This window comes from Vombatus ursinus, unplaced genomic scaffold, assembly GCF_900497805.2.
Source record: "Vombatus ursinus unplaced genomic scaffold, bare-nosed wombat genome assembly UNPS02014785.1, whole genome shotgun sequence".
Taxonomy (NCBI): Eukaryota; Metazoa; Chordata; class Mammalia; order Diprotodontia; family Vombatidae; genus Vombatus; species Vombatus ursinus.
This window is the reverse complement of record NW_020954563.1, coordinates 11,069,083-11,083,595: the sequence shown is the minus strand read 5'-3', so window position 1 is coordinate 11,083,595 and position 14,513 is coordinate 11,069,083. Positions and strand designations below refer to the sequence as shown.

The following is a 14,513-nucleotide window of genomic DNA, read 5'->3' as shown; positions in this document are numbered from 1 at the left end:
GTAGCTCACAGGGCAGTTTGACTCCTCAGGCTTTTCTAATAGATTGCTGACACCTCTTAGATGTTAATTTATTGTTTTCTCGAGCTCACATGTGCCTTTCCTGTGGGCCAGCCATTGGCCAATGTGCTGAGTTGGAGATGTAAGAGTGGGTTGTCACTTGAGATCTGTGGGAGAGGGTGAACTGGCTGAATTTCCTGCAGGATTATTAGGTAGGAGGAATTCACTCAGGCTGGGGCTAGACAGGTCAAGTTGGAGGAAGCATTTTACACTGTCATATAATACTATGAGTTATATGCTGGGCACTGGGAGGAAATGCAAAGGAAGAGAAGATGCTTAAAGATTGTGGAGAATTAAGAAAGAAGCAGCATAAAATGGACGGAGTCCTGAAATGGGGATGCCTTGGCTTGATCCCCTAGCTTACTTGGTGGCTTTAGGCAAATCATTTAACTTTTTTGATCCTCGGATGAGGTTCTGCTGAGTAGAGTTTGATTTAGATCTCTCATAAACAGAGGATTTTAGAGCTGGAAGGGACCTTCTTGATCATCTCATTTACCTCCCTGAATTTTCCAGAGGAGGATATATGAGGCCCAGAGAAGGACAGGGACTCACTAGAGTTGCTAAGGTCCCACCTGGTGCTACCATTTATAAAGGTGTAACTTCCATCCTTGGTTCAGGCGGCTCTAAGTAGACTGGGGAGCTCTCCTTGATAACTTTGTGTTTTCAGGTCCCAAACCAGTGTGTGGAGAATCCTGTGTACCCCAGCCCCCCTGTGTATAGCCCTGGGAAACAGGGCTTCAAACCCAAAGGGCCAACCCCACCTGCCCCCCTGACCAGCACCGCCAGTGGTAATGTGGCTGCTTTCAATTCCCCCTCCACGTTGAAGACCCGGCGCCCCAAAAGCGATGGTGGGCTCCAAGAAGGTAGGGTCCGGGTCCCTTTGAGCAAAGTGCTTGATTCCTGGGGTTACCCTTCTAGGTCAGGAGCATCCAGATTTTTCAGGAGTAGGCCACATGATCAGAAATCTTGTGTGGACCGCATGAATTTAATGATATAATTAATTGTATTCAGCTTCCATTATAAGCCTAAGACCTCAAAGCTGGGAGTCACACATTAGTAGTGATCAGACAGCCAGACAATAAACATTTATTCAGCATTTACTATCCCAGGCACTTGGGATACAAAGAAAGGCAACCACCGTTCCTGCCCTAAGGAATTGACATCATGTGGAAGGGGCCGGCAGATAGTTCCTATTGGGCTTCTACTTCTGGTATGTGAGCTACCCGGGTAATTTCTCTTTTTTGGCTAACAATCTTAGGCAGGGCACACCTGAGGTGGCCCTAGGGTAGGGGTTCTTAATCTGAGGTCCATGTAGTTAGGTTTTTCTTAAAAATATATTTTGGTAGGGGCAGCTAGATGGGGCAATGGATAGAGCACCGGTTCTGGAGTCAGGAGGACCTGAATTCAAATGTGACCTCAGACACTTGACACTTACTAGCTGTGTGACCCTGGGCAGGTAACTTAACCCCGGTTGCCTCACCAAAAAAAAAAATATAGATGTAGATAGATAGATAGATAGATAGATAGCTGTATTTCAATATAATGGGTTTCCTTTGTTATCCCATGCATTCCAAAACACCATTCTGTGAAGAGGTCCATTGACTTCACTAGACTGCCCAGAGGGTCCATGACACAGAAGAGATTAAGAGCCTTCTCTTTGAGGCCTTTTCTGTGGGGGAGCCTCAGGTTGAGGTGGCAGAAATTGAATGAGAAGAGGACCAGGATGCTTTTCAGAGGCTTTGCAGGTAGGGCTTCAGGGCTGAGGTCCTTTCATCCTCAGCAGGGAAATATGTGCCTTCCCTTGTTGCCTCTGCCATGTATGATGCCTCCACTAGTGCAGCTGCTGCCATGCAGGTGAGCTATAAGTAAAGCCCTACCCTCTACTTTCCTCCTGTTCTAATTCCTCCTTATTCCTCCCCCCTTCTCATTTTGATCTCTACTGCAGGAAAACCCAAGTGTCAGAAACTCAAGTGTACCTACTGCAACAAGACATTCACCAAGAACTTTGACCTGCAGCAGCACATCCGAAGGTACCTGGGAGGGGAAGGTCAGGTATTATCTCTGAGGAGGGCACCAGCCCTTCTACCCCACCTTGGACTGGTAGGCTGCAGCTGCCCCCAGCTTCCCCACTGTTTATGGAGTGCTGACCATGGCAGGGCCTTGGCATCTTTTTCTCTGTTGCCTGGAGCACTGGGGAAAAATGACAATGTCTCCAGAGCAAATAAGGCATCCTTCTTTTCCCTTTACCCTTCCAGGGCCCTTGTATGGTGGGTACAGGCAGTTCAGGTGTGAATTTTCTCTGCATCAGTCCATGGGGTCTTCCCAGGAGTGTGACCTGAGCTCTCCTGGCTCCAGAGAGTAACCATCATCCCTCTCTTAAGCAAATGGTTGGACGACTGATTTCTTTCTCCCTCTAGCCACACAGGGGAGAAACCCTTCCAATGCATTGTCTGTGGCCGGGCCTTTGCACAGAAGTCAAATGTCAAGAAGCACATGCAGACCCACAAGGTGTGGCCACCAGGGCATGGGTGCACCATCTCCCGGAACTCAGTGACTGTTCAGGTCATGGCCCTGAACCCCACCCAGCAGGAGAATGAGGAGGACCCAGGTGTGAAGCTGAGGAGCCATGGGGCTGGGTATTGGGGCAGGTCAGGCACCAGGGCCTGAGGTGGCAGCCCTAGAGATATCCTCACGCCTTTGGGTTGCTCGGCTTTACGCCCACAGGTTCGTTAACACTCTGTATCAAGAGGAGGACCAGAGAAGTGTCATTCCATGTTCCCCAAGGCAAATAAGTTGTTCCTCTTTTGTGGAACATTCCTTTGTGGTCCCTGGGGCTGAGGGTATCTGTGCCTTTCTTGGTGGGTACCTTGGTCTCAAGTATCCTCAAGCCTCAAGATGGCTAGGACTATTCAGTTGGCAGGCAGGATGCAGCTCTTCCTGTCCAGTCCCCTCCTCCCTAAGGGCTGCATGGTAAATCTAGGTTTACTGCCTGGTACAGTTATTTAAGCGCTTCATGTGAATGTTGTCTCCCTGAGGGGAAAGACTCATTTTTCTTTTTTATCTCCCAGAATGCCTAGCATCACACCAAGCACGTTGTCGGTGCTCAGTAAATGCTGATTAATTGAGCTCTTTCCCGTCCGTTGTCCTGATTCATCCTCTGTGGTTTTCTGCAGGGATTAGCCAGCCCCCCAGGACTGTTCCCCAGCCTCAAGTCTTGGCTTCAGCTGATGAAAGCGAGGCAGGAAAACTGGAAGCCAAGCAGGTGGTCCTCATCGACAGCTCTTACCAGTGTCAGTTCTGTCCAAACAAGTTCAGTACATACTTCCAGCTCAAGTCACATATGACCCAGCATAAGAATGAGCAGGTAGGCAGTCACTGGTCTACTCCATCCTCACCCTCTTCCTGAATCCTGCCTGGCTAAGGAACTGGGCACCCTCCTTTGATACCAGTGGCCTTGAGATAACCTGGAAAGGGACAGCTCAGCCAGAGACATGGGGCGATTGTCCCCCCTGCCAAATCCTACTTGAGTGAGGCCTGTCTGCTGACCTGTCACAGAGGGCCACAAGCCTCATCAGTAAAGGCAGGCCCCTGAGTCAACCTCAGGAGAAGGGCAGCTTGTGGGAGTGAATGCATCTGGCTCAGGGCTCGCTCCAAGCAGGTTTATCCTCAGCCAGGCCTCCTGTCCATGGCATCATCCTCGCAGGAGGGAATAGAGGCTGTTTGTCTAGGTCCTGAGCCATGACTGATCTGACATCAGGGAATGGAAGGGGCAGGCACACCTCCCCATTGCTTACCCCTTTCTCCCCACTGCCTGGGGCCTCCCTCCAGGTGTACAAGTGTGTCGTGAAGAGCTGCGCCCAGACGTTCCAGAAGCTAGACATGTTCCTGGAGCATATCAAGAGTCACCAGGAGGAGCTGAGCTACCGATGTCACCTGTGCAGCAAGGACTTCCCCTCTCTGTATGAGCTGGGTGTGCACCAGTACTCTCACAGCCTCCTGCCTCAGCACAGCCCCAAGAAGGATGTCACGGTCTACAAGTAATGTCAGGGCATCTCCAGGCAGGGGCTACTTTTGCCTATGACAGAATCCTGGGCAGGCAGGACTGAGTTTTTGTGAAGCTCAGAACCCATGCAGACCTTTAAGGAGGTGCCAGGAGTCTGAGCACATAGATGTATTTTCTTCTTGACAGTATTAGTGTGGATATCCATGGGTCATCTGTTGGGACTAGTACATGTACAAGTTCCTAAATATTTGTGTCCTCACAGCATGGGTGACATCTAGAAAGGACCAGGCTCTGACAGTCATGGATGAGGCTGGAGTGGAAAGGGAGGGCACCAGGAGCTAAGGAACAGTGTAGGTCATTTAGCAGGGGCTGGTTCACGTTTCCAGCTGTGGGGTCTGACAGACGGGACAGGGTGGTTAGTTGGTTAATTCATGTCCAATATCCATGCCTGAGGCTTTTTTTTCTTTTGAACATATAATGTGTCATCTGCCCTAAACCAACTTTTTTCATCTATAATAATAACAACCTCTATTTAAAGTTTATAAAATACGTGCCTCACAAGAACTGTGTCAGAAAGAGATTGCAAATATCCCTATTTTATAGATGAAGAAACTGAAACATAGATTAGGTGAAATGACCAGCCCATGGTCACACCACTGATAAGTGGCAGGGGTGAGATGAACCCAGATCATCTCCCCCCAAGGAAAGTACTGTTGCCACTCCACCCCCACATTGTCTTTCATAATGTGCAGTATTTGTGTGGACATCCGAGGTTATTTGTTGGAACCTATGAATGTGCAGGTTTCTAAATGTGAAACCTGAATTTTTAAATCTGTTCCCCTTCATCTTTGGAAAGTGATCTGAACCCCAGGATGTGCTCCTGAGTTTTGATTTCTTGCTATAAACACCTTTTGGCCTTCCCTTTTTGGAGCCACAGAAACCTTAGTCCATTTTAAGTCTTATGTCCAAGTATGTCTGGAAGAAAGCCCCTTTTGATTAGAAGTCTATCCTAGGCAACCAGACCTCTCCAGCCAGAATCCGAAAGATTTCTGATCTGGCTCTTCAACGGGGTCAGAGCCCAAAGGTTAGGAGGCATCTTGGGACCATACTGTTTGAGCAGATTTCAGAAAGAACTTGGAAAAGAGGAGTGTGGGAGAGGGAGCGTAATTCAGGTCTGTTGTGCCCTCCCTCTATCCTCCCCAATGATCCTTCTTTGGAATCCAGTTAAACCTTAGGAAGTAGCAACTGGAAGTGTGTAAACTTTTCTCTTTGGTGTTGAAAAATACAGACTTTTCTCATCAGGCTAAGAGAAATTCAGGACATGAAGCACCAATTGACACTGTCAGAAACAAAGAAAAAAGTGTTTCACCTCTGAGAGTTATCTGTGCTTAGGAGATGAGGGTAGCACAGTCTGCTGAGAAAGCAGGCATGGGTTCTTCATATTGTGTCTAGTACCTGGGAGGTGAGCATTAATTAGCTCAAGGATCACCACCTTTCTGTTTGCTGAAGATCTTGCTGTGGTTCACACTTGGACTTAGGGTTTTGTAAGCCTTTAGGGTGGAGGACAGTTTCTGTCTCACTCACATATATGTGGCTGCACATACACACAGTTCTCTCCTCTCCCCTCCCCTTCTTTCCTCTCCTCTTCCCCCCCTTCATCTCTGTTTCTGTTTCTCTCCCCTTCCTTTTTCCCCCCTTCTTCAGATTAAGGCAGTAGTTCTCCAACTGTTCTGTGAGTGTTCTCCAGGGGTCTGGGGGTGGATCTCTGCTAATATTAATATCTGTAACCTGACAACATCTGTATTAGTTTCTGACATTAATTCTCATTGAGAGTCGACATGGTCTATTGGATCGAGTGCTAGAACTGGAGTCACACCTGGGTTTAGGTCCTGCCTTTGATCCTAGCTTTGTGACAGTTAGGGCCAAGTGACTTATCCTCTCTGAGCCTTTGGCAGCTCCTTAAGACTCACCAACCAAGAGGTATGTATTAGGCCAGAAACTTTGTTAGGGGCTAGGGATAAAAGACACAAATGAAGCCTTCTTGTCCTGTAGGCGTTCACAGTTTGGCCAGGAAAGACAACATTCAAATTCATAGGTGGATACAAAGTAGATAATTGGAGAGGAAAGCACCAGCCCCTGGGGGAATGGGAAAGTCTTCATGAAAAAAGTGGTACCAGAGCTGAGACCTGAAGGACTCAGGTATAGATGAGCTGCTATTGGTGGAGGAACTTTCTGTACTGAAAAAAATCATGGCATGTTGACATTAATTCATCACTAAGGCTCTCTTTACTGTAGCTTATAAAAAATTGAACTATTTTCCTATTTGTTCTGGTTATTTTTTTTCTGTAATAAGTGGGAACATGTGGGTTGGTGGTCCTTTTTTTTTTTTCCTTCACCATCAAAGTGATTAGCTGGCAGGAGGTATTTGAAAACCATTTTTTGGAAGGCCTAGTAGAATGCCTGAGAGCCTAAGAAGAGAGTTTGCCCCATGGCTCAAAAAGAATTGTGCTAGTTGATTGTAGGAATGAGAAAGGAACTTGAAAGTTTTAGGCACAGCCAGTTGGGAAAACGGAGTTAGTCAGAGAGGGTGATTACTAGGCCACAACACAGATGAGGCAGCAGGGATCCTGAGAATAGGATGGAGGACTGCTGATTTGCCTTGTTGGCTGACCATCCTTTTCCTCCATTCCTAAGGTCCTGCTGTTCCTTGGACAGGTTTCTGGGACGGCAAAAAACGGGTGGTCTGGCTTGAGCTTTGACTGCCTGTCCTGGGGAGTCCAGTCTCCAATATTTCAACTCTCCTTACTCCTTCCCATTCAGGTGTGTCAAATGTGTCAATAAATACTCTACCCCGGAAGCCCTGGAGCACCACCTCCAGACAGCAACTCACAACTTCCCCTGTCCACACTGCCAGAAGGTGAGTGCTAGTTTCCCCCTGAAAGGTGCCTAGAAAGAGTGGGTGGCCCAGAAACTGGGATTTCTTTCCTTTTTTTCTCCTTCTCCCTTCCTACCTCAGTACGTACTGGGAGGTCCTCTGGGGTGTCTCAGGTGAGAAGACAACACTCATTCCTTTACTCCTAAAGAATACAGTTCTGTCCCCAAGTATCTCTGTAACATTTGTTATGGATGGCTTTAGATCCTGAGCTCTGCCAGACCCCAAATTGCCCACCCCAAGGACTGGAGGGCTCGTGGGCTCTTACTGTCTTTTACCACAGTGGTGATTCTGAGGCATACCAGGTTGGAGTGAGTTAGGGCTTGGTTGCTAAAATAATCCCCCTGCTCTTTGTGACCCAGGGCACCAGGTCTAGGCAGAGGCAGATCTGCTCTCTGCTGCAGCCTCTTTCTTGTACCCCTGCCCCAACTCAGCTGTCTCAACCTGGTAGTATGTGGGGTTTTTCTGGTTGAGACTTGCCTGTCATTACCTCAATCCCCGCCTTCCTCAAGGGCTTAGGGCCATGGAGAGTCAAGGGACAGATGGGGATTCTCACAGCTTACTTGATCATTGCCCTGAGCCCCCACAAAGAACATGAAAACTCCAAACTAAAATTTAGCTGCTTACTCCTCTGTTTATAGATAAGGAAGTGAGAGGCTCGCCGTGGGGGCAGGGCCAATCTCAGAGGATTGACTGCTTTGTACTGAGGTAGCTCAGGAGGGGAATTGGAGCCCCAGCTCTGGTTAGTAGCTCTTCTGTGTCTTTGCCTCGGTCCCCAAGGCCACAGGGTGGGGACTCTGGGGGGAGCTGGAGCAGGTGGTCAGGTCAGCCGTGGTAGATTGGTTTGGCCCAGTTTTTCCAGTGGACTCTGTCCTGGAGCCCTGAGGGGAGGGGGAAACCCCTCTGGGTGGGAGGAAATGCTAATGGAATGACACACATATTTGGAGGCCTCACGGTGGGGCATTCCCCTCTCCTCCAAGACATCCTACACTTTGGTGTAATTTCACAGAGGAACTCACACTGTGATGTTAAAGAAAAAAAAGAGCATTTCAAGGGTGGGTACCATGTCCTATTCGTCTTTGTACCCATCACAGGGCTTTGCACACAGTAGCCACTTAGCAAATCTGTGTTGACTGATTGGTTTCAGTGTTTTCTGTACGGTTTGCATTCTTGCCTTTCTCTGGGCAGAGGGATGTGGGAGAAAGGGTAAGCAGTGAAATTACAGTTGCCAGAGCTGATTTCTGCCTCCATCTCGTAGGCTACAGAATAGAAGTCTTCACTCCCCCATAGGAAAATGTTCCTTAAATTAGCCTAGTGGGGAGAGCCCCAAGAGCCAAGTCATGGGGCTAGAGAGTGGAGAAGGCAGGGGTTCCTGGTGAGCTTGGTCCCTGATGCTGCCTTCTTTCCTCCTCTCCCAGGTGTTCCCCTGTGAGCGGTACCTTCGACGTCATCTGCCCACCCATGGCAGCGGGGGCAAGTTTAAGTGCCAGATATGTAAGAAGTTCTTCCGGAGGGAGCACTACCTCAAGCTGCATGCCCACATTCATTCTGGTAGGTGGAGGCAGGCACTTAGAGCTGCTGCCTGGAGCCTTTTCTGTCCCTGGCGTTGTTCTTGCTATCTACCTGTCACATCCCCCATTCACTGCCTCACAGGCCTAAAGAATATCTCTTGATATTAAAAAACCTTTAAGGTTTTTTCCCCCTCATTTGCCTCTCTTTCCCCAATTTGGTCCAAATACCTTTTACCCCCTGATCCTTATCTCCTTTCATTCCCCCCTGCTCCCATGTTGTTTTTCATGCTACCCATATCCTGGGGACAGTCTCCACACATCATCCCTAGCCCTCTACCCTCTTTCAGAAACTCTTTTCAGGCCCTACTACCTTCGTAGATCCTTCCCTAGCTCCCCACTTTTCTATGGAGAAGACATCTGATGTAATCTTCCTATTATAACCTCATTTTCCCTCTGGTTTGGGTCTGTATGGCTGTCCCTACAAGTAGGATCTGGGGCTTTGCTGATTTTGGGGGGGTATTTACCTTTTTGAGTAAAGCAGACTATTTTATGACTGACCTCAGCAATAAGCATTACTGTAGGGTTCTAGGAATTCAGAGCCTGTATCCCTCATACCAGGTTCCCAACTCTTGCATTTACATAGTGACTTAAGGCTTACAAAGCATTTTACAAATATTACCTCATTTGATCCTCATGACAACCCTGGGAAGTAGGTGCTATTATTATCCCCATTTTACGGATGAGGAAACTAAGGCAGATAGAGGTTAAGTGACTTGCTCAGGGTCACACAGCTGGTGTCTGAAACCAGATATGAACCCGTGAAATTTCTAACTCCAGGTCTAGTGCTCTCTATACCTCCCTTCTTCCATCCCTTTCTTCCTTCCTTCTTTCCTTTCCTTCTTCCTGACTGTCTCTCTGTTCTAGAAAGCTAGGTGGTACAGTGGATAATAGTAACAGCTAACATTTATACAGCACTTACTATATGCTGGGTACTATGTTAAGGACTTTACAATTATTATTTTATATTGAGGCATACTATTTTTCCTTTTATTTTTTTCCTTTCTTGTGGTTTTTCCCTTTGGTTCTTCTTTACAATATGACTAATGTAGAAACATGTTTAATATGATTGTACATGTATGGTCCATATCAGATCACACGCCACCTTGGGGAGGGTAGAAGGGAAGGAGGGGGAGAAAATTTAACACTCAAAATCCTGTAAAAGTGAATGTTGATAAATAAATGTTGAAAAAAAAACAAAAAAAAAACCAATTACTGTCTCATCTGATCCTCACAACAGCCTTGGGAGGGAGGTGCTATTGATAACAATAGCCCTATTTTACAGTTGAAGAAACTGAGGCAAATAAAGGTAAAGTAATTTGGCTGGGGTCATACAGCTAGTGCTCAAGACCAGATCTGAATTCAGATCTTCCTGATTCCAGGCCCAGCACTCTATCCTCTGCACCACCTAGCTGGGTCTAAAGTCAGGTAGTTATTCACTGGTTTCAGTCATGTACAACTCCTCATGGTCCCCATTTAGGATTTTCTTGGCAAAAATACTGGAGTGGTTTGCCATTTCCTTCTCCAGCTCATTTTGGAGGTGAGGAAACTGAGGCCAATGAGGTTAAGTGACTTGCCCAGGTCACATAGCCAGTAGGTGTCTGAGGTTGGATTTGAACTCAGGTCTTCCTGACTTCAAGCCTGGAGCTCTATCCACTGCACCACTTAGCTGCCCCACGTTAGGAAGACCTGAATTTAAATCAGGCCTCTTACTAATTGTGTGACACTGGTCTGTCTGCCTCAGTTTCCTCAATTGTAAAACAGGTAATAATAGCACCTACCTTCCAGGTTGTTATGAGGATCAAATGAGATAATAATTGCACAATCCCCAGCACACAGCAGGTGCTTAATAAATGCTTGTTCCTTTCTTCTGTCTTCAGCAAAGTAATATTTTTTTTTCCTGGCCTTGTGATTTCTTCAATAAATGGAACTACCCAGTGAGGAAATCCACCCACCAATACAGATCTGTACCTTACAGTCTTAGAGAATTGTGTGAGTTTCAATGCCCTCTCCCGGGTCATCACCAGAAGGTGCTGGAGGGGAGAGGAGTTCAGGTCTCCCTCCTGACTCTGAAGCTAGCTGGGCACCTTGCTGCTCCTTAGGAAGAAGGGTGGTAGGAGTGCCCTAGGCTTCTGTTCTCCCAGGCTTCTCAATGCTGTGCTGAGCTCCCTGCTTCCCATTTCAGGGAAAAGGACTGTAGACGATTGGACCCTGGTCATTTGGGCCTTTGCTATTTCCCCCATACAGGTGAAAAACCCTTTAAATGCTCTTTATGCGACTCAGCCTTTAATCGGAAAGACAAGTTGAAGCGACACATGTTGATCCACGAGCCAACCAAGAAATACACGTGCCCCTTCTCGTACGTAGCATCACTTTTGGGCAGGGGTGAATCCAGGGTGGTAGAAGAAGGGCTGCCGATCCTCCCAGGGCAGGCTTTAACAAAGGAATGCTGCTGGCTGCAGCCATCAGAGCCCCTGGATGGCACGTGGGGCAGGCCAGAACAGTGTGAGGGTGTCCAGTACGTGGGGGAGGGGCTATGTTTTGTCTCATGGAAAGAATCCGGGACTGGGTGTCTTTGTCAAGGCCCATTCCTTCTTCAAGATCTCAGTGTCCACATATGTAAAATGAGAAAGTTGAGCTAGATGATCTGTGTAAGGTCCCTACTTGCTCTGACGTTGTATTTCTCTTATGAGTTGAGGAAATGTGTTTGATGTTGAAGCTGATGAGTTTTGAGCCTTTTTTGTTCTAGGGGCAAGAAAGTCCATCAGTCCTTGGGCACTTGCTCCCAGAAACTGGTAAACAGATGCCCTCCCTCCCTAAAAAAGTATCCACATTGGTAAAACTAGGGCCCTGCTCTGGGGAAGACTCCAGGGTGGAAGGTTTCCCTTCCATCCTTGGACTTTTATTCATTGTTTACCTCATCTGTTCTGCCCCAAGTGCCCCCTCTCCTAGTGAGCTGATGAGGGGGCGCTGCTTGCAGGATAAGATGCCTCTTGTGGCATGGAGGGAGGGTCAGTCTGAGTGGCTCCAGCTTCCCGGACATAAGAGGATTTGGTTGTTATAGGACGCATACAGGTTGCAGTAAGGAGTTCAATCGGCCAGACAAGCTGAAGGCTCACATCCTTTCCCATTCAGGTAAGTGGCTCACATGCCCAGAAGCTCCTGGGGAAAGTGGCATGCTGGGTAGAAGGGGAGAGAATGCATTCTTTCTTCCCTGTGATGGGAAGATGCTTATGTCCAAGGACAAAGACCTGGGCTAGATATCAGGAAACCGAGCTGGCCCTGACTTTGCCCCTGAATGAGCTTGGTTAAAGCATTTGCCCTCTGGGTGCTTCAGTATTCCCCCTGTGTGCCCCAGGGGGTGGCCCCTGCCCTGAGGATGGGCTTCTGTGACTTCCCTGCCCCCTCTGTCCGTTCTGCTCACACACAGGGATGAAGATACACAACTGCCAGTTCTGCAGCAAATGCTTTAGCCGCCGGGCCCATCTCGTGGAGCACCAGCGCTCCCACACCGACAACTATAAGTACCGCTGCTCCAGCTGTGGCAAGGGCTTCACACGGAACAAGTACCTGAAAGAGCACCGCTGCCGGCTGGGCCTGCTCAAGGACAAAGACGCCCAGGCCCGCCGACCCCCGAAGCAGCGGGGGGCTCGGGGCCGCAAGACAGCCCTGCCTGACGCTTTGGACCTGGAGGAACTCAAGGGCAATGGCGAGGGGCCTGAGGGAGGGGGCACGAGCAAAGACCCTTTCCCAGAGTCAGATGCAGTACTGTCTATTGTGGTGGGAAGCTCAGTGGGTGGTGAGCCTGAGCTGGTGGTGCCTGGGCACTCGGACAGTATGGGCCCCAACCTGACCCTGGCGGGACTGCAGTCTGGAGCCGAGGGCCCCTGTGCCATGCTGGCCGTCCCTGTGTATATTCAGACCACTGAGTGACAGCGGTGGGGAGCTTGTGGCTGAACCTGGGTTTACTGGTGGGGCTGAGCTCCCCACCACTGCTGCTGCTGAGTGTCCTGGGCCATAGGCACAGACAGAGTACTTCTCAGGCTTCTTCCCTGCCCTGATAGGGAGAGGGGGGGACAACAGCCTACTGGGGCCTGTAAAGGCTAGGTAGAACCCCGTTATGCAAACAGGGTGAATCCTAGGGACTGCCTCAGGCCAGCCCATGGTGCTGCTGTTGGGCCTGGTCCTGCCCTGGGAGCCTTGGGAGATGGGACCTGATGCGTGTCGGACTTGGGTTTATGATCCAGTCAGTATGCCTGGTATTTGGGCAAATGGCCTTTGTGAGGGCAGACCAATGATCCTTCCATCTGGAAGCAAGTCAACCATGAAAATCCTTTTGTAATGTCATTTATAAAAGCCTCCCGTCCTTTATACTGGCTCTTACACATAAGGGGAAGTCTTTTGGCCAGCCAAGGCCTAGGAGAGGTTTTATGACGCTATTATCTCCTTTGACTACTTTTCTCTCATAATCTACCACCCTTTGGGGCAGGACGGGACGGTGGTGGGGAAGGGGATGAGGAGATGGGGACTTTGTGTTAGAAAGCGTGGATGGACAGAGCCTGGGCCAATGACTCATCTTACCTGTTTCTGCCATCAGACATAGGATATGGGATGGAGCATAAACATTAAGACAGTCATAGAGGAGAAGAAACCATTGTATAGCCTGCTGTCCTCCCTCTGGCCTGCCTCTGGAGGAAATAAGGCAGGAGTAAGGTGAACCCTGAGCCTGTTGGTCAAGGAGATTGGGGGTTAGGGGGAGAAAACCCGGTCACAGCAACCCCGCACCCCCCCACCCATGAGACAAGGAGACGCTCTAGCTGTAAAGTGACGTGATTCCACCAAGACTTGGTAGCCCTTGCCTTCAGTTAGTCCTTGGCCCAAGTGTACTGGGAGGGATGAAGAGGCAGAGCCAGGCTTTTCTGGGTGTGCTCGAGGTGAGGGGAAAAGAGGGACTTGAAGGAGCTAGAACAGAATCCAAAGGGTTGGGGGAAGGTCCCTGTCCCCTCACAGTCTTACATCAAGTTGTCTCCCTCGCCCCCACCTCCACCTCCACCCCTCGTCCTCACCCTGTGGCTGGGCTTACAGCTAACTCGGGGTCCCCAGAGGGGCCCCTACAAAACACATGTTTCTAAATAGAATAAGGCAAGGGCATAGTGGCCCTTGTGGGGTGTTCTTCAGTGGAGTAAATGCTGTTTGATGATGGAAATACCAGCCTTCTTCAGATGTGAAGAGAAAGACTTTAAAGAGTGAGGCAATCCTTGTGTGATGCATGGGATTATAGGCTTTACAGGTCATTTCGTCTGACCCCTCATTTCTCACCTGAGGAAACAGGCCCAGAAAGGGTAAGAGATTGCCCAAAGGCACACAGGCAAAGTGGCTGGGGCAGAATTTGAACCCAGGACCTCTGTTCCAAAGCTAGAGCTTTCTCACTGTACCATGCTGCCTTTCCTTTATCTCCACCTCAGTCATGTGAACCTTGGGAAGACAGAGCTGTGCTCTCCTGGGAGCCTGACCATCCCATGGAGAACAGAGGCTCCAAGGCGGCATGGTACAGTAGAATAGCCCTAGAATGAAGTCACTATGTGATGCTGGACAATCCATTCTGATCCTGCCAGCATCCGTGAGTGGTAGGTGCGTCAAGTGGTCCAGATACAAAAACAATGAAAAACTGTCGCATCTCAAGGAGCTTATGTGGAGACAGAGAAGTATTTACAGGGTAGTTTGGGGAGGCAGGGCTCTGCATTGGAGATGATACAGTAGCTGAACCTTGAAGGAAAGTGAGCATTCCAGGAGGCCCTGTTGAGGAGGGAGTGCATCCCAGGAACACAGGGCAGCCCATGCTGAGGCACAGAGGTAGAAGAGATGCTGTGTTTGTAGGCTGATTGGATTGGACCTCAGTGCGTGAAATGGAGTTAACGTGAAATAAGTCTGGAAAGGTAAGCCGGCACTAGAT

At 49.0% G+C, this 14,513-nt stretch overlaps 1 protein-coding gene across 3 annotated transcripts in view; it reads left to right on the top strand.

Annotated features, from left to right (window-relative positions):
- Positions 1-12,931, top strand: part of ZNF341 (zinc finger protein 341) — a 71,079-nt gene extending 58,148 nt beyond the window's left edge. For all 3 annotated transcript variants that reach the window (XM_027867031.1, XM_027867030.1, XM_027867029.1), the window contains exons 6-15: positions 725-920; positions 2,003-2,087; positions 2,475-2,665; positions 3,231-3,421; positions 3,886-4,094; positions 6,881-6,977; positions 8,411-8,543; positions 10,808-10,919; positions 11,625-11,695; positions 11,991-12,931. In XM_027867031.1, the coding sequence (XP_027722832.1) occupies positions 725-920; positions 2,003-2,087; positions 2,475-2,665; positions 3,231-3,421; positions 3,886-4,094; positions 6,881-6,977; positions 8,411-8,543; positions 10,808-10,919; positions 11,625-11,695; positions 11,991-12,493 (1,788 nt within the window). In that variant the 3' untranslated portion in view covers positions 12,494-12,931. The remainder of the gene's footprint in view (positions 1-724; positions 921-2,002; positions 2,088-2,474; positions 2,666-3,230; positions 3,422-3,885; positions 4,095-6,880; positions 6,978-8,410; positions 8,544-10,807; positions 10,920-11,624; positions 11,696-11,990) is intronic.
- Positions 12,932-14,513: the final 1,582 nt, after the last annotated feature.